The 26981-nt window shown below is 40.3% G+C and overlaps 1 protein-coding gene across 3 annotated transcripts in view; it reads right to left on the bottom strand.

The window, feature by feature from the left end:
* The window catches only part of plekhf2 (pleckstrin homology domain containing, family F (with FYVE domain) member 2), a 52957-nt gene that overhangs the window by 15439 nt on the left and 10537 nt on the right, over positions 1-26981 (bottom strand). The window contains exon 1 of one of the 3 annotated variants that reach the window (XM_038710384.1): positions 21776-21949. The exons of the other annotated variants lie outside the window; for them this stretch is intronic. Coding sequence (XP_038566312.1) covers positions 21776-21785 — 10 coding nt within the window. The 5' untranslated portion in view covers positions 21786-21949. Of the gene's footprint in view, positions 1-21775; positions 21950-26981 lie in introns of those variants that run through there. 3 annotated transcript variants of the gene reach the window in all.

Here is a 26981-nt window from a genome sequence, read left to right as displayed (position 1 = left end):
TTCTTCTACAAGTTTCTGATGCTGGGAGTGAAGATGACATGAAGTAAGTTGACGAAAGACTCCGCGGTCTGCTGCTTTACATTAACAGAAATCTAAACAGACATTTCCACTATAAACCTCAATCCCCGCTCAATAAAATGACAATGGCAACAGCGTGGGAGCAGGGTAAGGGGAAATAAAACTTACTTGGATGTAACTCCAGTTATGTACACATTATCCTTTTATAATCACAAAGTAAATAAAATAATCTAAGTTGTTATAATTAAAGCATGATACAGCCTGAAAATAGGGCTTTAGTCAACTAATAAACGCCAACTGTTTTGAAAATCGATCAATCTATCTCAAAAATGGGATTATGCAGCTAAATATCTCAATATGCCAACTGGCAAAGTACATCATCTTGGCATCACAAGGAAAATGACTTAGCCCAGAGGAAACAATGACAGGTTGATAACAAGAGGGAGAGATGGGATATCTGTAAAAGGAGACTTGAGAACAAACTTTAAAGGAACTTTAAAGTCCAACAGTACCACACAGGGAGGCCTGGGAAGGAAGCGATGAGGGAGGGAGAGAAGATGACAAAGATGGGGAGTGAAGAGAGAAAGAGCGTTTCTGTGGGCTGTAAACAGCAGCCACAAACACAAGGACACCCATTGATCCTGAGGGGGTAATGTGAGGGCAGATGCTGCTGAAGAGGAGGCGTCGTCGTCATTGTCCTGCCTTCTCTGTTGGTAGGATTCTGTGTTTAAGCTGCTACTCTCGTGTTACAAGGTAAAACGTAACATCATGCAGAAAGCAGGCTCCATATACAGTGGACAGAAAAAGTCTACACACCCCTGTTAAAATGCCAGGTTCTTATGATGTAAAATAATGAGACAAAGCCAAAAACATTTGTGGGGTGATCTGAAGAGGGCTGTGCACAGGCGATGTCCTCGCAATCAGACAGATTTGGGGCGCTTTTGCAAAGAAGAGTGGGCAAATATTGGCACTTCAAGATATGCCATGCTAACCGACTCCTACCCAAAAAGACTGACTACTGTAATAAAATAAAAAGGTATTAGTCTAAGGGTGTGCACACTTATGCAACCAGGTTATTGTAAGGTTTTTATTTTTCATTTTTCCCCCCTCAAAGATTTCAATTTGTTTTTCAATTGAATTGTTCACATTATAGGTCACGTTAAAGGTGGAAAAAGTTCTGACTCATTGTTTTACATCATAAGAAGCATTTTAACAGGGGTGTGTAGACTTTTTCTATCCACTGTAGCTTATAAAATGCAAAAAATCCATTATTTGGCACTGACCAAAACAAAATCTGCAAAGATTATAAGGAATATTAATCAATTTTAGGCATTATTTTTAGAAACAATTCTTAGAAGTCAAAATTCTGTGATTCCAGCTTCTAAAAAGTGAATATTTTCTGGTTTCACTCCTCTTCTATGACAGTGAACCGAACCGACTGTGGACAAAACACGATATTTGAGGAGGTCATCTTGAGCTTTAGGAAACACTGCTTGACACTTTTACCCATTTTCTGACATTTAGACCAAACACATACTCACACAGCCATCCGGAGCAATTTAGGGTTCAGTATCTATCAGGGGCGGCTGTGGCTCAGGAGGTAGAGCGGATTGGCCGTTAATCGGAAGGTCTGTTCTGCCAGTGTATGAATGTGTGTCAATGTTAGTTTCCGTTTGAGCACTTGGGCTCAGTGTATGAATGTGTGTGACTGGTGAATGCAGATGTAGTGTAAAAGCGCTTTGAGTGGTTGAAAAGACTAGAAAGGCGCTATACAAGTACGGAGCATTTACGGAGTATCTCTACCAAGGAGGGGATTTACGGAGTATCCCGGGGATCGAACCTCCGATCTTCCAGCCACCCCACAAAGGGTCTTACAGCCACACTACTGACAGTGAGAGGCTGTACTTTCATGGCAATAATGCTCAGGGTAAACAACCGCATCATAATGTCTATAACATTATGTTAAACATGTTCAGCATCTTAGCTTAGCATGTTAGCATTCAAACATCTGGCACAAAGACAGCACTAAGTACAGCTGAGGCTGATGGGAATTTCATTAGTTTTGTGGGTATTTGGTCATAAACCAACATATTGGACAGATTTTTTATTTTTTGACTCAATGATGGCATTGAATAGAAAGTCCGAGGATCACCAAAGGGGTCTCCCACCATAGCTGTGTCCTCAGAGGCTAAACTCGTGTGTGTCTGTGCTGAAGACCAGAAAGACATCTCAAGTTTCGAAAGGCTGTGTTCAGCTCTCAGTACTTTTGCAGCTTCTACCAGAATCTCTGTGGTTTAGGGTTTAGTTTCACTCCTGTGTTCCTGTTTGGTTTATCACATTTCCTGATCACTTCCAGCTGCAATTGAGCCATGTTAGGTTACCGTTAACCTTTCGAACCAATGGGATGCTTTTATTGTGAAAGAATATGCAGAAACAGAAAATGCAGTGTGTTTGTCACCATGTTTGGCTGGCCCCACTAGAGCTGGGCGATGTCTGCAATGAAACATCTGCATGGATGTCGTCATCGGGTGCCTGGGTGCATTCACGCACGCGGGGGGCAGCAGTCGTTTTATGTGCGTGTGTTCTCGCGCAGACTTCAGTTGGTTTAAAAAAAAAAAGGCAGACTATTGATTTACGTCACAAGTCGCGGTGGATATTTTACGCACGCACCAGGTAAAGCAGCAGTGAATACACAGGGTGCAGATGTTGGTTTCAGTTGTTTGATAGGCCGCGTCATTAATAAGCCGACGTGTAACTAAATAATAAAAGGATGGGGAAACACTGCAGTGTGGAGCAGAATCTAGAGACTGTTTTTGTGTCATCTTAGTTCTGATGGTGAGTTAGTTAAAATCGCCTAAATATCGGTGCATGAAAAAACAATCGCTGATCATCCCTTCCATCGTCGATAAGCGATCCAAGCCTAATTCGAAATCGGGAAGATTCAGAATATTTCCTGCACTGTGAAAGGAACAGCGGCAGAAAATCGAGCAGAAACAGCCAATGAGAGCGAGCTGACCACGAAGCGTCACTAGCGCTATTAAATGTATAAACCTGCTGATTCTCTCTTAGCCTCAAGTTGATCTACGGTTTTATCTTATCTTTTATTGTGCAACAGCGTGCCTCCATGTTTGTTTATGTCTGAAGTCACGTTTGATCACTCAAGTTGCTGTGAGATCCAAAGTCCCCAGGGCCGCCACTCTGAAATCTTTAAGTAGAAAGTGTTTACTCTTGCTTCTTGACTGAATTGTCTGGTGCGTGCATCCTTGAGATTAAAATATTAAAAATCAGTTAACTCTGTTGCTATGTCTGTGGTATCCAACGTTTTTCCTTCAGTTCGCAGTAGGCATTAGCAGAATATAATTAGCGATGCTAGCAATTCCCTTCCAATAAACAAAAAAGCTCCAATCAACCAGATGTGGACGTATTCTGGGCCATTTACTCAGCAGATCAGAGGAATAATATATAAAATAGGAGGAACAGAAATAATACAAACAAAACTATCTCTAAAGGGCTGCAGGAGACAGGCTCTTCCTGTGGTGTGTGACGAGTACGCCTCCAACACATCATCAAGGTGGACACCTTGTGCAGTGCAGTTGAAACACACTTCCAGAGATATATTTCAGTCAGAACCAAAGTGGCGGACTGATACACCGGCACCTCCCAGGCTCCAAGAGTGGCTTGAAAGGGGAATTGAGGAGCATTTTTCCACTGTGAGGGAATTAACTTTCTTTACTGTGATTCATGATGAAGTACCTCACACCTGGTCGAGTTTTCAGTGATTTTCATACACAGTCTGACTGGAATGAAACAGGACAGGTTCTTGATATAACGTTCCATTGAGAAGCCCTTATCAGCTCGTGGCTGCCCTGAATGTGCTGCCCCTGCTGTAATGTGTCAACAACATCCTGTCAGTCCAATCACGGGATCACACAGCCCCAGTGCGAGTATGAACACAGATAAAGGGATTGGGGGTTTATCTGTTGTGCAAGGTGATGGTACGAGCGCTGAACCAATGTTCCCACCTGTTAACTAACCTGGAATAGAGTTTTTTTTTTAAATAAATAAAAAAAGCAGATTCCTGATACTCAACATTCACACAACAAATGGCACCAGAAACCAGACACAAAAAAGCCCTCGCGTATAGCTCACTATCTAAAATGAATATCTTAGAGAGTGTTAACCAAAGTCTAATTGAAAACATTTAATCTTTTAATATATGCACATGGTATGGACACTTGGGGGAGCGAAGGACAAAAACAGATTTGGGTGAAAGATTCTTGGCAAAGAGCAGAAACATTCAGGATGCATATAAAAAACGCAGGTGAAACAAAAAGCTAGACAAATTGCATCTGATCCTGTTCACCCCTCGTTTAATGAATTTATTAAAATTGCCTTCTGGAAGGCGCTATGGAGCAGCTGCGGCAACTAAGAACAACAAAAAGTCTTTCATACCAAATGCAATAACTTCTCTTAATTCATAAACAAAGAATCATATCCGTTACTGTCTGTACTGTGTGTGTTGCGTTATTTACTGTTGATAAATAAAGTATAGTGGTTCTTTAGGACAATAAAGATCCTTTAATTACAGTGAGACAATTTATAACTGCAGAGAATGGGAAAATAATTAGTGCTATTTTCAGGATTAGCAGTACTTTGTTTACTGCTGATTGCATTAGTGCACTTAGCAGAGATCTATCCAGCTTCAGATTGACTTTAACAGTGATTAACTCTTCCTCCTGCAGAACAGCATACAGTATGTCATTTCCCAGCATCTGGCTGAAGGTGTGTGATAATCTGACACACTGGCTCTACCTTTAATTAAACTAGGCTACATGTAAATATGACTAATGTGCTTTCATAATTTCATAACTACAACCTGGGAAAAAAAGGATCAATTCGACGATCTTAAGGTTTAAGCAGGGCTGGGAACTTCTGACTAACACAGCTAGACAAGAACTCAGGGAGGTCATGCAGACATGAGCATGTAATTACATGTAATTGTACCTGGAAGACTGAGATGAATCTACATGGACCTCAGGAACAAGTCAAATTAAAGCTGCAAGCAGCGTTGGGCGGGCCCTCGCACTTATAAGCGCGTCCGCGTGTGAGCCGGCCGAGTTGCATATTCTGGAGCTCTGCCGGTGCGGCTGTGAATTTGCTACGCGGTTATGACGCCGCATGAAGGTGTTATATGTCACTTCCTGTGTCCCCTATGTGGAGCTACATAGCACTTGCCGCTATGAATATAAATCGGTGTTGGCGTGTAGATGTCTGCGGGGGTGGGAGAGTTATCAAGCACGTAAAGTTTGTTTCAGATGTGAGCATGTACACTGAACAATAATGTACCCAAACAATAAAATAAATTCCTTTTATATTTCCCTGCCTTGTTGTTTATGTGTACATACAGAGGAAGAATGTGAGAACAGCACACATTTCATCGTTACTGTGTGCTGTACCGCAGTTCTGTGTCCATGCATGCAGCAAACTGAAAGCACCGTCTGTCGGAGCGTCTACGTGAAAAGAGAAGGAAGACATTGCTGGTAGTATTGTCTTCAGAGTTGTTAAACACCTCAGCGCACTGAAGGAAGCCATCTGACTGTGTGAGGGGCAAGATCGTTGATGTCTGCAGGCAGAGTAGGAGCTCTCCTGTCTGACTGGTCCACCAATAGCAGAGAAGATGACCCCTTGAGACACAGCCCCTCCTCATTTGCATAATGAGGCAGAAATGCATACAAAAATTTAAAAAAGACAGGCAGAAATAAATACCATGGGTGAAAATAAATAAGGTAAATAAATACAAAGGAAGAATAAAACAGACAAAAATATTAAAACACACACATAAATAAATACATTAAAAAATTTGTAATAAATAAAGTTGAATAAACAAATAAGGTAATTATAACAAAGGTGAATAGTAAAGGCACTAATTAAAATATATACATTTATGTCTCCTTGTATAATTTAATTACTACCTACATTTATTTATTTACTTTATTTTTTGTGTATTTAATTGGATGCTTATTTATTTATTGAGCATTTATTTATTTCTGTATTTATTTCTGACTGTGTCAGGATCGGTCCTCCATAACGGGGGGGAGAGTTATCAAGCACGTAAAGTTTGGTTCAGATGTGAGCATGTACACTGAAGTTACAACAACTTCCTGTGTCATGGCGAAGACTTGATCTCTGACGCCACGCCACGGACACACCCATTGACGAAAACTCGCAAATAGCACAACTTTTCATCTTCAATGCCTTTAGAAGGCACAGCACAAATTTGAAGTCGGTCGGACTAAATCCCTAGGAGGAGTTCGTTAAAGTACGAAGTGTGTAAATCATCCAAAATTTGACGTAAAATTCAAAATGGCCGACTTCCTGTTGGGTTTAGGCTATGGCTCCAAGAGACTTTTTTGTGCGTCTGGACAAGATACACGTACCACAGAAAATTCGTGCACGTAGGTGAAACGTGCGGCGGGGGCTGCTTCGTTAAAGGTCACTTTCTGTTGCCAGCAGGTGGCGCTATGACTGTGGGTGAATGTCGGCATGTACATGTGTTCAGGGCGGGACTCTCATCCTACATGTACAGTTTGGTCCGGATGTGAGCATGTACACTGAAGTTACAACAACTTCCTGTTTCATTGCGAATCATCGACGCCACGGACACGCCCATTGACGAAAACGCGCAAATAGCACAACTTTTCATCGTCAATGCCTTTAGAAGGCACAGCAGAAATTTGAGGTCGATCCGACTAAATCCCTAGGAGGAGTTCGTTAAAGTACGAAGTATGTAAATCATCCAAAAATGGCCATAAAATTCAAAATGGCCGACTTCCTGTTGACTTTAGGCTATGGGTTCTTGAGGCTTTTTGTGCGTCTTGATACGATACATGTCCCCAGAAAATTTCGTACATGTAGGTTGAACGTGAACGAGGGGCTAATCATTTCCAATTTTCTAGGTGGCGCTAGCGAGTCATTTTGCCACGCCCATGTGCGAAACTTGTAGAATACGAAATTTTTCACCGGTTCTGACATGTTTGCAAATTTTGGTGAGTTTTCGAGTATGTTTAGGCCATGTCATTTGGGCCTACTTTGCAGAAAAAAAAAAAAAAAAAAAAAAAAAAAAAAAAATTAAAGCTGCAAGCAGCGTTGGGCGGGCCCTCGCACTTGTAAGCGCGTCCGCGCGTGAGCCGGCCGAGTTGCACATTCTGGAGCTCTGCCGGTGCGGCTGTGAATTTCCTACGCGGTTCCGACACCGCATGAATGTGCTATATGTCAGTTCCTGTGTCCCCTATGTGGAGCTACATAGCACTTGCCGCTATGAATATAAATCGGTATTGGCGTGTAGATGTCTGCGGGGTGGGAGAGTTATCAAGCACGTAAAGTTTGTTTCAGATGTGACATGTACACTGAACAATAATGTACACAAACAATAAAATAAATTCCTTGCCTTGTTGTTTATGTGTACATACAGAGGAAGAATGTGAGAACAGCACACATTTCATCGTTACTGTGTGTTAGAGCATGGGAGAACAGTGGATACTTTTAATACAGCCCACACCCCTAATACTGTGTAACTATAACAAGTAGAGAACAGAAGAAAAAGATGTTCTTTCTTTACAACTGTCTGCATAGCTTATTCATATTGTGTAATGAATGAAAATAAATAGGCCTACTAGGCTCCTCTCTACTTTGACATTTAAGATTAGCTTGTTTGATCCACCTTCATACACATGTGACATTACTGTACAACTTGAGAAAGGTGAGTTGTTTTCTGCTCCAGCCTGCCTAAAAGAAAAGCGTTTTTGGGATTAAATGGACTTTATTAGCTGCTGCAGTGCAGGATGAACTCAGAATAGACCCATTTCTCACCTTATTATTCTAAATCATGCAACGAAGAAGAAGAAATGCATAAGAAATCCTGGGACAAAATCTGTCCACAAATACTGTACAGCATGTAGTCTGATGAACAAGACTTGTGTTATAGCTGACTTGGGCAGTGAAATGTTTAATTTTTTTAATTCATGTGGTCATAGTTGTCCACAACTCAAATCAGAATATAAGAAGAAATGTTTTATACCACCTCAAGAAGGCTTCCTATCAGAAAGGTAGGAAGGTATTTCAAATGTACAACTGCAGTACTTAAATCTAAGTAAAGTAATTTCCCTGACATTTTTGTGTTACTTTACTTTTAATAGACCCATGTAAGAGGTTTTATACTTCCTGTGAGTATAATCCAATCAATCTTATTTTCATACTGTATATCCGTTGTGTAATTTGATAAATTGTGTTGTATGTCGTGCTCGCATCTCAGAGAAGACTCTGACTGCAACATGCGTCTTTGTAAAGAGAGAAACGGACAGAAAAAGTCTCTAACTCTGCCTGTCAGCTCGCTCTGCTCCGTTAAAACTGAATTTACCATACAGAATTGAATACGAGTGCACTCCAGATTTAGCTGCAGCCAGCTGACCGTGTGCTTCTCCCTATACCGCAGTTCTGTGTCCATGCATGCAGCAAACTGAAAGCACTGTCTGTCGGTGCTTCTACGTGAAAAGAGAAGGAAGACATTGCTGGTAGTATTGTCTTCAGAGTTGTTAAACACCTCAGCGCACTGAAGGAAGCCATCTGACTGTGTGAGGGGCAAGATCGTTGATGTCTGCAGGCAGAGTAGGAGCTCTCCTGTCTGACTGGTCCACCAATAGCAGAGAAGATGACCCCTTGAGACACAGCCCCTCCTCATTTGCATAGTGAGGCAGAAATGCATACAAAAATTTAAGACAGGCAGAAATAAATACCATGGGTGAAAATAAATAAGGTAAATAAATACAAAGGAAGAATAAAACAGACAAAAATATTAAAACACACACATAAATAAATACATTAAAAAAATTAGTAATAAATAAAGTTGAATAAACAAATAAGATAATTATAACAAAGGTGAATAAGTAAAGGCACTAATTAAAATATATACATTTATGTCTCCTTGTATAATTTAATTACTACCTACATTTATTTATTTACTTATTTTTTTGTGTATTTAATTGGATGCTTATTTATTTATTGAGCATTTATTTATTTCTGTATTTATTTCTGACTGTGTCAGGATCGGTCCTCCATAGCGGGGTGGGAGAGTTATCAAGCACGTAAAGTTTGGTTCAGATGTGAGCATGTACACTGAAGTTACAACAACTTCCTGTGTCATGGCGAAGACTTGATCTCTGACGCCACGCCACGGACACACCCATTGACGAAAACTCGCAAATAGCACAACTTTTCATCTTCAATGCCTTTAGAAGGCACAGCACAAATTTGAAGTCGGTCGGACTAAATCCCTAGGAGGAGTTCGTTAAAGTACGAAGTGTGTAAATCATCCAAAATTTGACGTAAAATTCAAAATGGCCGACTTCCTGTTGATTTTAGGGCATCGCTCCAAGAGGCTTTTTTGTGCGTCTGGACAAGATACACGTACCACAGAAAATTCGTGCACGTAGGTAAAACGTGCGGCGGGGGCTGCTTCGTTAAAAGTCACTTCCTGTTGCCAGTAGGTGGCGCTATGACTGTCTGTGAATGTGAGCATGTACATGTGTTCAGGGCGGGACTCTCATCCTACATGTACAGTTTGGTCCAGATGTGAGCATGTACACTGAAGTTACGACAACTTCCGTGTCATGGCGAAGAGCTGATCTTTGACGCCACGTCACGGACACGCCCATTGACGAAAACTTGCAAATAGCACAACTTTTCATCTTCAATGCCTTTAGAAGGCACAGCACAAATTTGAGGTCGGTCGGACTAAATCCCTAGGAGGAGTTCGTTAAAGTACGAAGTGTGTAAATCATCCAAAATTTGACGTAAAATTCAAAATGGCCGACTTCCTGTTGATTTAGGGCATCGCTCCAAGAGGCTTTTTTGTGCGTCTGGACAAGATACACGTACCACAGAAAATTCGTGCACGTAGGTAAAACGTGCGGCGGGGGCTGCTTCGTTAAAAGTCACTTCCTGTTGCCAGCAGGTGGCGCTATGACTGTCTGTGAATGTCGGCATGTACATGTGTTCAGGGCGGGACTCTCATCCTACATGTACAGTTTGGTCCAGATGTGAGCATGTACACTGAAGTTACGACAACTTCCGTGTCATGGCGAAGAGCTGATCTTTGACGCCACGCCACGGACACGCCCATTGACGAAAACTTGCAAATAGCACAACTTTTCATCTTCAATGCCTTTAGAAGGCACAGCACAAATTTGAGGTCGGTCGGACTAAATCCCTAGGAGGAGTTCGTTAAAGTACGAAGTGTGTAAATCATCCAAAATTTGACGTAAAATTCAAAATGGCCGACTTCCTGTTGATTTTAGGCTATGGCTCCAAGAGGCTTTTTTGTGCGTCTGGACATGATACACGTACCACAGAAAATTCGTGCACGTAGGTGAAACGTGCGGCGGGGGCTGCTTCGTTAAAGGTCACTTTCTGTTGCCAGCAGGTGGCGCTATGACTGTGGGTGAATGTCGGCATGTACATGTGTTCAGGGCGGGACTCTCATCCTACATGTACAGTTTGGTCCAGATGTGAGCATGTACACTGAAGTTACAACAACTTCCTGTTTCATTGCGAATCATCGACGCCACGGACACGCCCATTGACGAAAACTCGCAAATAGCACAACTTTTCATCGTCAATGCCTTTAGAAGGCACAGCAGAAATTTGACGTCGATCCGACTAAATCCCTAGGAGGAGTTCGTTAAAGTACGAAGTGTGTAAATCATCCAAAAATGGCCATAAAATTCAAAATGGCCGACTTCCTGTTGACTTTAGGCTATGGGTTCTTGAGGCTTTTTTGTGCGTCTTGATACGATACATGTCCCCAGAAAATTTCGTACATGTAGGTTGAACGTGAACGAGGGGCTAATCATTTCCAATTTTCAAGGTGGCGCTAGCGAGTCATTTTGCCACGCCCATGTGCGAAACTTGTAGAATACGAAATTTTTCACCGGTTCTGACATGTTTGCAAATTTTGGTGAGTTTTCGAGTATGTTTAGGCCATGTCATTTGGGCCTACTTTGCAGAAAAAAAAAAAAAAAAAAAAAAAAATATAATCCGAGCAGATTCAATAGGGACCTCGCACGGTCGTGCTCGGGCCCTAAAAATAATCCGAGCAATTTCAATAGGGACCTCGCACGGTCGTGCTCGGGCCCTAATAAATCAATTTTCTATTTCTGCTGCTCCTGCCTGTAGATGCTTAACAGGTGGCCAGTGTCTTTACTAAAACTACATATTGTGGTATTATGTGAAACATTTAAATTAAACCGTGCATGCAGTCCTGTCTTGGTCTCAAGGGTTTACTTTTGAGAAAGTGTCCGTAGGCCCCACTTTGTCGCTACTTCCTGACTATGATATCTAGTGTCAAGGTTTAAATATCTTCTGCTTGTTAGTAAGTTCTTATATATAACCCTGTCAAAGCTGACTCACAGCGCTCTCTGCCCCAGCTAACTAAAAATAACACATCAAGTGCGGCAAGGATGAGTGAGCGTTTACAACTTTAATCAACTGGATAAAAGACTTCATGGGATTTTATCGAGAGCAAAGTTGCCAATACCGTCTTTAGGTCTGTAGTCGCGAGTGAGACTGAAGGCCTGTTATCAAGATGACAAACATGACCACGATCAAGATTCAATTTTCTCATTTTCACGTGAAAACAGATAAGGCTCAGATCGCATTCCTGTAGCGTTTTATACCAGAGACCGTCCATCTGGCCTGAAATACAGGCCCTGGGGTCTCATTACAGAAACATTTCCTAACGGTCTTCAGCTTCAAAGACAGGAAAAATCCTATCCTCTAGGACAGAAGTCCTATGCTTTCTCAGACGTTGGATCTTATCTAACTTAAAGGGTAAGTTCGGTATTTATTCTGGGCAATATTTTCTCATGTTTATGTGCCTATTTCAATAATTGGGACAGTGTTTTGAAATTAGTCTGTAGCCGATAGGGTTGCAACGTACTCTTTGCAGCAACTGACCCTTCCCTAAGCCCCGACCCCCTGTTGCTAAGTCTGACAAACTGTCCGACCTGTTGGACTTAATCACGTCACTGCCACTGTCTATTAGGGCTGAACGATTTTGGAAAATAATCTAATTGTGATTTTTTTTTACCAATATTGCAATTGCAATTTAATATGTGATTAACATTTAAGCTCTTTACCTTCTGTATTATTCAAAACAGACAAGCAGTAAATCAGAGTACAGTATGACCAACACAATATTAGATAGATTAAACATACCCTGTTCTTTCTTGTGGGTCAGGCCTGTGTTATGATGAAAGGAGCAATGGTGGAGAAGAAGTATCCAATTTTAATAATATGAGAAACATAATTTGAGTCAAGTAGTCATGGCACTAAATAACATGATATATCATCAGGTCGGCCTACCTACAGACCACAAGAAAAACTAAGTTCACCACAGTGTGCTGTACAGTAAGCGCTCAATACAAAACCCACAGTTCAACCACCTATTAATGCGTCCTGATCTCAGTTCAAATCTCCTCTATCTGTCTATAGCCGCAGCCTGTGATGCTGGTAAGCGGCACACTAGGCTGTAACCGGGCAGTAACTCAGGACAGACTGCACCTCTTTCGGACTTGAGAGTTTGGTTTCAAACGCCGTTTCATAGATATTTCCTGAGCTGACTGGTGGCTGTCTGTGTGATGCAGGCGGCGATCGCCACAATACGCTTACCTTACTACACGTGTCTTTCTGTTGTGCATTTTTCCTGTCTGCCGATTTCACCCACCACCATTGCATTAGGGATGCAATGATTACAGATTTTATTGGTACGATTATTGTCAGAGAAATAATCACGGTTTCACGATTATTATGCATTAATTAATTTCACAACACTAGTAATGACTTAAGTTGATTTTTAATAATTAATTACAATAACAATTATATTTCTATAATATATAAGTATTTTTAATATAAGAGGAATATTAACTTTTCCTCCAGGGGAAATTGTTATTAAGGAGGGGAATAAACTGATCTGTTACTGTCATCAAGTATTAGTGAAAATGAAAAATTGAGTGCAGTGTTAACTGAAGTGGTAGCCTGTAGTCCTGAAAGTCTATAAGCTCCTAATGTTATAAATGTTAGTGTTTTACAGCTGGCAACAGTTTCTCAACACAGACAGAAGGAGGCAACAGGATGTAGCGTTAAATGTTCAGTGACTGAAGGTCTTGAGAGGACTACGTCCTCTCTTCCTTAAAGGCCCTTTCAGAATAGAAGCCATTTGCGCCGCGTGGGAGCTGCTCGGAGCTAAAGTTCAACTACTTTCACCGCAGGATGCGCGCGAGTTCGCGGTGCGGTGCACGTTGCTCGACACAGCAACAGACCAAGCCATTGAAAATAATGAGCCTCATAGCGCAGCAGTGCTGTAGTCGCGGTGGGTCTGAAAGGTTACATGTATGGCGAGTGGATAGTGTCAGAGCGAGGATTACCAGGAGAAGGAGCAGTCTACCCTGCCGTCGCCGCCAGACCGTGTGGATTTTTGAATGGGAGTGATTGGAACTGCAGACGGCGACTTGGCGGCGAGTGCATGGAATGAATGTCTTCCGGCGGCATATGTTAGAATTCCTGTATAAATATACACCTACTAAATACATCTGAACTAGGTACGTCGCCTTAAAACCGTGTGACACACACGTCGTCACTAAGTACGTCGCCACCAGTACCCATTGTCAGTGTTACTTTATTTTAACTTTATTGAGTGAATTTATTTATCAAGCTTCTCAAGTTAAATTGAAGGTGGTGTCTCCAGAATGCAGGAAATTAAGTGTTTAATGCTCCAAATTTTCTCAGGGTGGACCATCAGACCCCCGCTCATATCTTTCTGCATTTCTTGTCTCTTTAAAATAGTGTTAAAAATAATAAATTTATTTTGCAACCGTCAACATTTTGTGATTGGGAGGGGGAATATATCTAACAAAGCTGAAGTACTGTTGTTCGTTTTTTTAAAGTACAAACATCTCAGCTGACATTACTTGCATAATTAAGTTTGTGTAAGTGTAAAAAATTTTTCGGTATTTTCAAGTATTTTTACAGCAACACTTAAAGGCTGGACCATGTAGGCCTATACTTATTAAAAATAATGTCTGGTTCCACTCTCCAGTCCAGTTGGTGGCGGTAATGCACCTCTCGGCTAGTTTGCCAACCGCCAATAAAAACAGAAGAAAAATAAGTTTGAGTGAAAAAATTCACGCCTGACGGCGGCAACGAGCTTATCAACGACGTTGTGCACTGGCGACGAAGTAGCCTATCCACACACGTAGCTGTCACACGACGGTCTCCTTGGCACTATCCTCTCGCAATATACATGCTGCTGTGTTTGTTTACGTTGCGCTGAAAACTCGAGTCTCACCGCTACGGCATCCATTGTGACATGTTTATATTTAATTCCCTACCAACATGCCACGTTATTTAATATGATGTATTAGGCCTACATTTACTTGGGCGTGCAAAGCTGGGTGGTGATCCCGCAGGTGCTGCGTCAAGTTTAATGTAGTTATTCGCTTCTTTAGCAGGAACCTTTTAACGGCAAGTTTTACAACAAGTGAGCCGTCATCTTCAGTGGTCAGACTTGGTGTACCCAAAATTCTCCCACAATGCCGACTTCAGCCGTTTCTTTGGTGGAAATAAAGCTTCACGATTAATGAACAGTGACGTTTTAAAGCACAGTTAATAGTGAAATCCGGTAATCGCTGCATCCCTAGTGGCGGGTGCTACTTTCATTCCCTGTGTGACACTGAAGTTTATGTAGTGTCAGCTTCTGTCAAGCTCCTTACAACAAGAAGGCAAGGTACAGCCTAATGTGCAGACGAAGCATCAACTTCTGCAGACTGCTTTCCTCTTGGGTGTCATGTGACCAGAGTGTAATCGCAGCCTTTGCGATTAGAAAATCTCATTTTATTACATCGCGATAATATCGCAAATGCAATTAATCGTTCAGCCCTACTGTCTATTACTGCACTCCCTGGGGAATATTGTCTAATTTTTGGAAAAAGCGATTTCAGAAAGAAGCAGATAGTTCTGCAGTTGCATTGTGCATTTGAAGGTTGTATTCAGGCTGTCAGACTGACTGTGTGCAAAAAATAAAGACAGAAGCTAAAGCCTACCGATCACAGAGTGAAAGTGAACCACCGCATTATTACTGACTATTGAGGAAGATGACAATGACATTAAGGATCAACACTGTTCCTGTACAGCTGGGCAGGTCTCTAATTCAGTATTACAATTATTAAAAAGCCAAACAGTAGGGCTTTTTAACGTTACATTCAGTAGTAAGCTAGCTAGCGTTAGCTAACTAACGTTACATTAGGAACAATCCACAGCCTACATTTTTCTAGTTTTTTCTTATAGGTTTTTGAAAGGGAATACATCGTACTACACCTTTCAACCTCCCTGGGTAACGACTGTTATTATTACAAGTGCCCCAGGAACAGCGTTTGACCAGATCTTGAAAAAAATACTGAACAAAAAGCTAGAAAACTACTCCTTTGGCATTAGAGGCAATGGAGCGCAGCCATGAAACTGTCAGAGAGAGTCCTTTACTGCACTCTGATTGGCCAGCTGCTTATTTGGGGCATTAGCGAAGGGTCAATTTTGCCTCATCAAAGTACGTCCACTAAAGTGATTGTTTTTGACACCGACAGGCTCAGACCGTCATTGTAAGTCTGACAACATTATGGAAATGATCCCTACACAGAGAGACCTTTTTTTAAAAGAGTAAGATCCTTTTTGTTTAACCAGAAACAGCTGCTATATCGCTCATCAATGCCACCAGACTACATTGACAAAAACAGTAATTAATTGAGAACAGGATCTGTGCCATCTTCAGGACTCCTAACTTTTCTCCTAATTTTCAGTCAGGACGGTTTTGTAATAGCTAAATTCCTCTCAGAACATAAGACAGTATTTCCTCCTAAATGTAGTTAGGAAACATGTTTATGTAGTAACACATCTGTTTCTAAACATCTACTACATGTCATCCTAGACTGAGGTAAGATAGGACTTCAGACTTGGGCAAGTTTCTGTAATCAGGTCCCACCTCTGCAGTAATCATAAAAATTCAATACAACAGTAACCTTCAGGGAAAAGAAAGCCAACACCATGTATTTAACGAGTGCCTATTCATTTATTTACTTACATCATCATCTACTAACTACATTTAACGCAGATGAGAATTATTTGAATCTGGGCGGCTTACAGCTTCACTATTTCTGTTTATCATGATCACTATGCGCTGGCATACCTATGCTTTGTGATAATCTTTGTGAATCTTTGCTCTGTCTTCCCTTGGATTATTTTATTGCCTCATGCCTGCCCTTGGTAAAGTGACATCGTAAAGGTTATATAAATAAACTTGTCAATTTTAACCACATCATTGTTTTTCTGGAAACTTCCCACCAGTTGAATGACTTCCTGATTAACCAGATTTACATCCGCCAAGCTGGGTATGTTATCCAAGAATAACTCCGACATTAACTCAGAAAAAAATAATGTACAATGTCTTCAAGATAACTACGCAATTGAATCGTTATCTCAGAATAATGACATTGAACAATATGAGCACCATTTAGTGTCTGAAGATGAAAAAATTAAGCGTTGATCTAGGACATCCCCTAAAAAAAAAAGGGGGGGGATTCATATAACTTTTCTGTTATTTCCCCGTCCTTCAAAAGTTAACTTCTGACGCTAATCGGGACAGTTCATGTCATATCTGATAACAAAAGAACTGAGAATGACTCAAGATTTTCCCCCCTAAAACTATTCTGTTCTCAAAGCTTTTAAGGTACCAGTTTCCATACTTCCTCACACTGTCCTCTGGTATGCAGGAACAGTGAAAACTGTTTTCTCAACTCATCACAACCACCTCCAATCACATAAACACTCTGCTCTCAAGCGCTCACAGGGGAAAAAGAAAATCAAAAACACTTGAACCGTTTAAAAACCACAGTGATCTGGGGCCAGGGTTGTAATCAGAGTAATAACAGACCAAACCTCATGATTAATGACAGTTCAGCTACACTGACACATCACTTTCAGCCAGGCAGCCCATGCTGTCCCTTATTTTGAAATGACAGCCTTGTGTGTGTAATACAGGCTGTAAGAAGGGAAAATTTATTAAGCAAGTTATCTTACCTAAATAGTCCCACTGAGACTACAATATCTCTTCCAAAGGAAAACGGCTCAGAAGACATTCCACAAATACTAGAAAACTTAAAAGCGCAATAAACATTTTTCAGATGAGCAAGAATCATTAATTATATGACCACACAAAGCATTTTAAGTTTTTAGTTGCTAGAAACGTATAAAGGGCAAATGACCTAAACAGTTTTTTCAGCAGTTGCTTCCTCCTGACCTCAGCTGTCTTCAAGACCTGCACCGTGAACACGAGACGCTTTCCCTTTTAAGGCCACATAATAAAGTTATAAATATTTTATGGATATAAACGATTAGGAGTGGCCGTTCTCACCTGGTCAAAACCAAAGAAACCTTTTTGCTGGTGTACAATTAGCTTCCTTTAACCTACAGACATTTCCTGGTCATTGAGATTTCTCTTGGATGTAGGCTATAATAAGACCTGGATACCAGACCCAAAGATGGTGCCTATTCAGTCCTATAAAAATTGCTCAACTGGCACAAAAAGTTTCTAGCTTTGGTTTTACTCCTGGGAAATGAGACCCACTGCATTATAAGCATTAGGGTCTCTCACGCTCGGCCCGTAGCCTTTACCTTGAGAAAAGTTATGCAAATATAAAACCTCTATGGATCAAACATTCATGAGAGAGCGGGGATGTCCTGAGAACAGATACATCGGTACCAAGTCGATGCCCAAATTCTAAAACCTTTCAGTGAATGTTTTTCTACAGTAACGTAGGGGGATCCAACACGTGGAAGATAGCGACAAGTGCAGCTACAGCGTCAGCTCCACCTCGACTTATCAAAAAGGAAAACAGCAAAAGTCGTGTAAGGAAACTGGGTTAAGTTTAATATTTAACCTTGGTCAGTTTTCACGATTGTTACATCCAATAGCTCCGTGTCAAAGCCTCGATTTCTCCCAGTTTTGGGATCTGTTGGAGAGCTAATTCAGGCAGACGTTTCACAGCTTTGATCAACTCAAAATCACCAAAGATGACAATGCAGTGAGCGCAAGAACTGAATGTCAGTACGACACGCCTGACACTATAGACGGGATCTTGCATCGTTGATAAACTGTTGCTGACTTAATAATCAACTGCCATTTCAGAGTTGGATCTGCGACCACGCAGCAAGTCAGCGACACCAGACCTAAAGTTGACATTATTAAAACAACACTTTCGGACGCTACTCCGATCATTATTTCGGCGCCGTTAATTACATCATTGCCACCGGACATTTTAGTTGGTGGACTGTTTTTCAGCGCAACGAATACACCATCATTCATTGCGCCTGGTTAGTGACCATAGGTTGTACACTACTTCAAAATGCATTCTGGGATACATTGAGTGGTATATAAAAAGGTATAATAATTCTCACTATACATTCGGACAGCACTACAAAATGTCAAGCTCACTATATAGTCCACTATGTTGTGAGTAGTGACACAATCATACTTTAAAGAGGTGGTATTCTGCTCATTTTCAGGTTCAAAATCCTATTTAGGGGTTCTACCAGAACAGGTTTACATGGTTTACCTGTGTTGTACGCTTTGTTTTAGCTATGGAGTGATACATCTTGTCTCTAAATGATCTTTGTTGGGAATTGCACATGCACAGTTCCTAGTTAAGGACTACTAGCCAATCATAAGCAGAGAAGGACGGGTCAGCGAAAAGATGGTAAACAGCTTCGATTCAGCTGTAGGCTACATGTTGCCGACCAGCTTGGCAACATGGACTGGAGCGAGAGTTTCAGAGTGGTGAGTTATTAATCTGTAACAAAAGTATCTTTCATCCATAAAGTTTTAACTGAGCTCTGTCTCTACATCACAGTAACAACTTTATGTCCACTGACTGCCTGGAGGGTAGCTAGTGTTTGGAAGGGAGAGGAGAGCTGTGTGCTGCAGCTCACTGTTTTTCCACCGGTGTTTTTGAGGGCATGTCGGAGTAGCCGCTCAGCGAGCATTATTACACGTATTTTCATTGTCACGTCACAAGAAAGGGAAGTAAAGGCTGGACTACAAACAAGCTGTTTTCAGTTCAGAGCAGAGTTTTCTGTGGGAGATGGGAACTCCCTTTGGGCTGGACTTTGGGCTTTTTCACTTTGCAAACCTGTTACATGCACAAAAAAGAGATCTAACTCAATAAAGGAGAGGGGAAAAAGCCATAAACCATCATACCACCTCTTTAAAAATCCTATAACCATAGCCTATACGATAAAGCATCCTCTGGTCTGAGAGGCTGCAGTGTTTTCAGTTTGGCTGATTGTTGACTCCTCAGGTTTGTTCCTGTTAAGTGGATTCATTATAAAACGCGCTCTGCAATCAAATACGATTTTAAATAGGCCTAGTAAAAGAAATTGACGGCAGTCAGCGTTTTTATTGTGGCGGGCCGCAACAAATAAATGAACATATGGGAAACACTGATATTGTTACTTTTTAAATGAGTAATAGGTAAAAATTAAGTCATTACAATCTGAGTAATTTGCCCAACACAGCTACTAGATATGCCGTATAAACTGATGTGCCGCGAAGACAGAGTGCTGCTTTCTGCCCCCTGGTTGCACGCGCATCTCGGTGATGACCTTGCACAGAAACCCGTCTATAGGTGGGAGTTATGGACTGTCTTAAAAGTACAGTAAGATCCATTCCAATGGTATCCACTACTAAATTTGTAATACCGTGACATCCCTAATAGAGAGACATAATTGACCTAGTTTGCAGTTTCCTGTCAACAGTTTTACTGACGTCTCTTTTATAATGGTGCTCTATGGGGAAAATGCTTTTTGGGCCAAAGGGAAATTTATTACTGCAATACAGAGAGTGCTCACTGGACAAATCTGGAAGCAAGGCAGAACGGCTGCATCGTTTCCAGGTCTTATTATACATCCATGAGATTTCTTTAAGAATTATCACCTTGTAAGTATGTAATGCATATCTCAATGACAGCTTCTGATCCATATCCAACAAACAATAATGCTGGTATGACACGTGTTAAGTATAGGGCTACAATTTTTATTTGTATCATCAATCTGTCAATTATTTTTTTTCTATCAAAGTGTCGTCTTGACATGTCTTGTTGTCGGACTGAATCCCAAAAGTTATTTAATTTACAATTATGTAAAAGAGAGAAAACATTGGAGAAGATGGAACCAGAGAATGGAATGGAAGTTATTTATCAAAATAAAATGTATAACAATTCATTGATTATCAAATAATGAAAGTTGTTACAACCATTTCTGTTGGAGTGGTTCTCATGCTGGTTTTCACTGGAGGCTCTTTGGTTTTTGTTGCCAGATTTTATGCAAACTAGTGTCACTGTCAAAGGATGACAGGACAAAAGCAAAATAAAGAAACACCCAGTCACCACAAAAACTCCAACCTCACGTCTAGATTTAGAAAAGAATTCCTTTAAAAGAAAAACACTGGGAAATTCCAATCTCAGCCGTCAAACTGTGACTGCATGAAGGTTGAACCACATCTCTGTCACGCACCTCGACATTGGTAAGAAACTGTTCAAAGATCAAAACTGAGACAGGCTGTGGTGCCAAAATAAATGAACTTTGGACGCATTATCGTTGTAAAAACTTTAGTCCTAAGCAAATTTACGGCTGCTGGTGTTTGTGGAAAAGAATTAAAAGAATAAAGTTATCTAGAAAGAGCTTGTGTGGGAACGTGTTCTGTCCTGAACTCACTTCTGTCTTCACTGTCAGGGGCCAGGAGCGTTTAATTATCACATATACAGGTTCAGACAGATTGAGTGTACGAGCCAGGGCAATCTATCTAACTGACAAGTCAAGTTCAAGCGTGCAGAGTATTCCCAGGAAAAATAACTGGGTGCAAAAACAGCAGCCACGAGATCTTTCACGTCTTCTGATTCTCTTAAGTCTTTGTAAATATATGCTTCTACTTGCAAGTTTCATCCAGTGTTACACTAAGCATGGGCAGGAAGATGGAAGTATATCGACTAGAGGTACAAAGATGAACTCTTAAGTCAGAAAAAGAAACAGACAGAGGTATCAGAAAATATAGCAGCGGCACCACAGGCCTTCCTGCTCACTTAAGAAGGCCACGTGGGTGCTGATCTTTTAGTCAGTGGCAGAGGTTACCACTACTCCTAGAAGTATTCTGGCCCTTAACTCTTCACAGTTCAGAAAATCTTTTAGTCATCTTCTCCTTTACAGTGACACACATCTGGCAAAGCCATCTCCACTGTTGGAAAGCTCACAGGGATCCCTGCTGTCTATCACCATCTTTTATCCGCAATAAAAAGACACTGCATAAGCCTAAATGTCCTGTCCATTTCAATGAGTAGGTGGATCACACCCCACCTTAGGAACCACTACACCTAAAACTTCAGCATACTGTTTTACTGTCACATGATCCAGACTACGTGCTCAAACACTTTTCCAATCTTACAAACCTCTAAAGGAAACCTCCGTGGCACAGATATAAGTAAGTAAAAACCTACCCATATCAGTCAAAACTAAATCTCTACCACTTTAAACGCAGAGCCAATCCTCACGTAGCACTCATATTTGAGTCTGAAAAATGGCTCAGTGAGCGGTAAACAGTCAAACTTACCAGCCAGCATTGCTGCTCAGACTGAAGTGTTTTCCTGGTCTGTGGTTTACACTTAAATACACATGAAAAACCTGAAGTGGCACCGCTCGTAGCTCAGCGTGTACTGTTGGTGAGAGATAAAAAAAAGAAAAAAGAAAAACGAGACTGACAGGACGGAGTTTCTGAGGAATGTGCTCTGAACAAGCCTCCATCTGTTTCCCTCATTCTGCTGAAGCCTGCGTGTGCTGCAGATCAACCTTTGAGCCTTTCCAATGAAAATAAACCCCAACAGGTAGCACAAAGCTGCGACCTGAGAGTTGGCTTTTGCATCCTGCGCTGCTTTTAAAAGGTTATCTCCGGGGGTTGTTGCACACACCATGAAAATAAATATTTTTAAATTAATTCAGCTATATGCCCCAAACAGCAGAGAAAACATCTGGAGGCTACAAATTCAGCCTGTGTGAAGAAGCTGTAGTCAGAATATCAGAATATAAACTTGAGACAGAGCCTGGATGCATGTCTTCAAATTGCGTTACTTATCCATAGTCAGTGTATTACCTGCAGTAAATGGCGGTCAGCATGTCCCCAGTTTGCAAAGTACTGCAAAGGTAATACACTTGCTTGTGTATAAATACCTTATGCAGTCCAATAAGTACAGTCCATGTGTGTGCATGTTAAGTCCACGTCTCATTTTTAGCTTAATACAGGAAAGTAAGTATAGATTTTTTGATTTAGCAAAAGTGCTTCACAATAAAAGCATCACAGCGCGTACAGAATAAAACACTTACAAAAATCACGTTTTCTAAACTTCAATATGAAACTTAAATGGGGATAATTACACAGCAGTGGACATTAACAGTATGATTAAGGATATTTAAGCCTGCAACAAGCTTAGTTAAAACTGCAAAACAGAATCTAACAACACAGGAAATCAGGCTAAACGCCTACGGGCCAACAGCTACATATGTGATGTTATTATTGGCACATCAAGTTTCAGATACTGTCCTGTCATCGTGAGTCTTTTAATCACCTTGCACATGTCTACAATGACACTCTGTGCCAGTGCTAACGTGAGGATAATCAAACCCAGGATTTACAGGTAAAAGACTGGTGCCAAGTATATTTTGGTTATTTTTGGACCTGTTAAATCTGTCATTTTTTGACTCCCAGAACATATTTCACAAAAGCTGATGGTGGCAACGTCGCGTTTCACGCGTGATTGCTGTTTGGAAACTGCAGATACCTTTTTAAGTCCTTTGGATCTGGATCACATGGTATTAGCTTGCTGCTTGTTTTGGTTAGTGAAATGTATAAAATTTGTCCACATTGTAAAAAGCAGCTTGCATGTTGAATTTTTGCACTAGCCTGTGATAAATGATCTGGACAACACAAGTGAAAACAACATGCTGATCTTCCTTCTATCATGTTGATTTTCTGCCGCTTCTTAAACATTCGTAGAAAAATAATAAGCACTTTCACTGAAATGTGGATAATTTGTATAAAATCAGTAAAGACTTCATTCTAGGGCTGAAACGATTCATTGATTAAATTGATTCTGCCAGCCGACCACAGACAAGGTAACACTAACAGCAACTGTAGCAACTGAAATCCTGATTGATTGTTGAGTTAAAGTTGCCAAAGTAAGCCGCAGTCCTCAGGTGAAAATGTGCACACATGAGTTTGTTGTTCTCCTTTTTGGGCTTCTTAAACGAAGCGAAAATGAATCATTGAAATAATCTATCTGCAGTTTGTCTGTAAATCAGATCAATAAAGCACAAAAACCTCCAGGGTTTAATAGTACTAACAAATCTGGACTTTTCCTCCCTCACCATACCCTCCCCCCTCTGTTGGTGAGGGAGCACCAATAAAACTGCAGATTGGAGAAACTGACTTCAGGCAGATTTCCTCTTCAGAGGAGCAGCAGGCCAGCTAACGAGCTCCTGCCGCCCAATCAGACCATTAAAAATATTGCAAATGAAACACCTGCCATAACCAGACCTTCCAATAACCATTTTTAAAATGTGTGCTTCCACTTCAAGGCAAGGAAATGATGTCAGGATGTTGTGACTCTGACACCTCCAACTCAACTAGTTGCTCTCAATCTGTATTATCTACTTCTTCAAAAAAGAAAACCACTTGTGTTCACTTAAAATTATGTTGGATTTCCTTTTAACACAGACATGCCCAATAAATGCTAATGGTCTAGAAGTAGGGCGGGAATTAGTTATGATTAGTTTATTTTTGACACCAGTGATTAAATACACCAAAAAACACCAAACATCTGTATCTGCTCATGATAACGTCAATATTTCATATTTCAGATTACCAGTATTTTCACAAAATGACACCCAAACTTACAGATAAGAGCCTCAGCTTTAAATTATTGAAATAAATTTAATTTTGTGACTTTTTTCCAAGTAAAAAAATTAAATACATTAAATACAAATAATAATAATTAAATAAAAATAAATATAAAAAAATAAAAAATATATTAAATAAAATGAAAAATTTTTATTTGTGAGAACAATAATAACTGTTCGTTATCCATTCAGTCCTGAGCTCAGAGACATCATTTGTGACTGACGTGCTGAGTCATTCAAACAAATATTACTGTCACAGTTATTTAATCTAATTTTAGACAGGTGTAGTCATGTGTTATTTCCTGTCGCTACACGTTTCCACTTCACCAGACAAGTGTTTCTATTGGCTGAGACATCATAGAATGTTATCTAATTTCCTTCGCCTGCAACTTTGATTTCTGACTTTGGGTTAATATGTTTATTCATTACTTCCTGTGGGTGAAGCTCTTTGAACCTTCTGCAGCTGCATGAATCAAAAGTTACTTACAAACAGGAAAAAATATTACAGAATATTACAATGGAAGTTACTAAGGGACTTTAGTTTTTTTTTTTACAAATGATTTTCCATCCTAAATTTTTGTGGCGATTCACCAGAAAAAAATGTAGGCTCTTGTAAAAACGCTACACGTTGTTCTGCTGCTGTGTGCGTCGTGTGTCTGCAGAGTCTATTCGTCCGCTGCACATGAGAACACGTTACGCTGTTCAGTCAACCAACCAGCAGATCTAGAAACGCTACAGACTGCTCTGTATTTATGTCAGTTTTTGGGCTCATTGCACTTACAGTCACTGTCTTCTAAAGACTTTTGTTTTCATGTAATCGTCCACGGGCTCATTGTATTACCTATATAATACAAAATATAAAACCTTAATAATGCACACTTTCATTTTCATATGTTTACAAAAGGTATTTGTTATTTTATTTTTTATGCAAACAAAATGGCAATTGTATTTGTTGTTTTCAATATAAAACTTATTGAAATGGTTTCAGCGTGTGTATCAATACTGTGATAATACTGATAACCGTGATAATTTTGGTCACAATAATCATGATATGAAATTTTCATACCGTTTTATCCCACGATTATGGCCAAAATGATAATCACGATTATTTTGATCTATATTTGAGATCATGATCATTTATCACGATTATTCATTGATTTTAGGGACAACATATTTTTATTGCACTTTCAAATTTAAATAAATAAGCAACCGCTTTTCACATCCATGATGTGCTGAATTTCTGCATAAAATAAGACTAGTCCTTAAAGTGCATCATCTCCTAGAAGCAAAATATAAATAACATTTTCTTGATTTGGTAATCAGTGCTTGCTTTTTGTTCTTCTTCTACGTATGATTAAGTAGGCTATGAAGAGAAATAGTTATTTGTCTGTTTTAACTGTTTATTGTTGATTTTATGATCGGGAGTATGAAAATTGATCGGATTCTCTATGCCATTCTGTGTCTGACTTCCTGCCCAGTTTGATCTGCTTTGTGCAGCTTGACGCGTCTTCTGTCTACTCCGCGAAGAAACTTGTGTATTCTTCGCGGAGCCGAGAGTTTTTTTTTTGTTTTGTTTTTTAAACATAGACCAAAGGGAAAAGTTGAATTATACACTTTTACAGACTGCACTTCACGGGTCATATTTCATCACATGTAAGTCTTTGAGTTTTATTCTAGCAGCATCATTGCTTTACCGCAAAAAAACTGGTAAATAAAATACTTGCTGCTATATTGCATATTTATAAATGCATATTTATCTGCTCATCAAGATGGTACCATAAGAAAATACAGTACTACATAAAATTAGATGTTAGACTTAGTGAAATTTTGGAGGTTGAGTTTAGACCCTTTGAGGTTGCCGTAGCTGGTCTGTGTGGCGTGTTGAAGCCGTAGGGATAGCAAACTGATTCCAGCTTGTCAAATGTGAATTCCTTGCTCCTCTATGTTTTTCACCATTTTCAGACATTTCAGACCTAATTATTGATTGACTAACTGAGGAAATAATCCACAGATTAATCAACAATGAAAAGAATCATCTGCTGCAGACCTAAACCAAACACTGGCTCTAGAAAGGGGGCAGAAACTGTTTTTGGAGTGCGTTTACCATTGGATAGTTTTTAATGGTCGGCTGTAGTGCCACGTCTAAACTATGCTTCATCTTTGGAACGGCAAAATCTAGAATATCCCCAGAACATGGATTTAAAAATGGACCTGGTGTGCCCACCTCTCCACCAGTAGTAATTGTGCTTGTGTGAGCATGCTCATATAACAGCAGGATGTCCACTGGCCAATGGATTGGACTGTGGTTTTACTGGGCAGCTTCCATGTGTGACTGTGTGTAAAAGCATCAGTATGGAACAGAGCTTGAGGGGACCGAAACAGCAGAGAGACAAACTACAGCGACAAAAGTGTAATGCTCCGTTGAGGTCATGTGAGAAATGGAGAAGTGAGCTGTGAGTTGAGTAAGGGTTGTATGTGGCCAGATATGAAAATGAGAAGCGTAGATGTTGAAAGTAGATACTGACTTTACACACTACTGTCCTTTTTAGGTCTTGTACTGTTACTTTACTGCTCCGTCGATATAGTAAATATCCAGCGGCATGTGGCTTACGCAAAATTGTTCAGAAATTGTTTTAGCATCAAAATGATATTCCAAGTATTAAACTGCATGATAGTAACAACTGTGACGACTAAAGCATTTGTAGACTCTGCTGTACTGTTGTTACAGCAGACAGGTAAAAATGCTTTAAAAGCAGCCAAAGCTGCATGTATATAAATCAGACATTTTAGAGACTCGCCACTTTAAGAAACACCAATACTCTATAGGCAAAGCCCATAACGGCACAGATGGCAATTATCCTGCTAGA

The sequence above is a fragment of the Micropterus salmoides genome, unplaced genomic scaffold (assembly GCF_014851395.1).
Source record: "Micropterus salmoides isolate LMB-PRFRI ecotype aquatic unplaced genomic scaffold, ASM1485139v1 Ms_hic_scaffold_11, whole genome shotgun sequence".
Taxonomy (NCBI): domain Eukaryota; kingdom Metazoa; phylum Chordata; class Actinopteri; order Centrarchiformes; family Centrarchidae; genus Micropterus; species Micropterus salmoides.
Note: the sequence above shows the minus strand (reverse complement) of the source record. Positions and strands in the feature narration are given on the sequence as shown.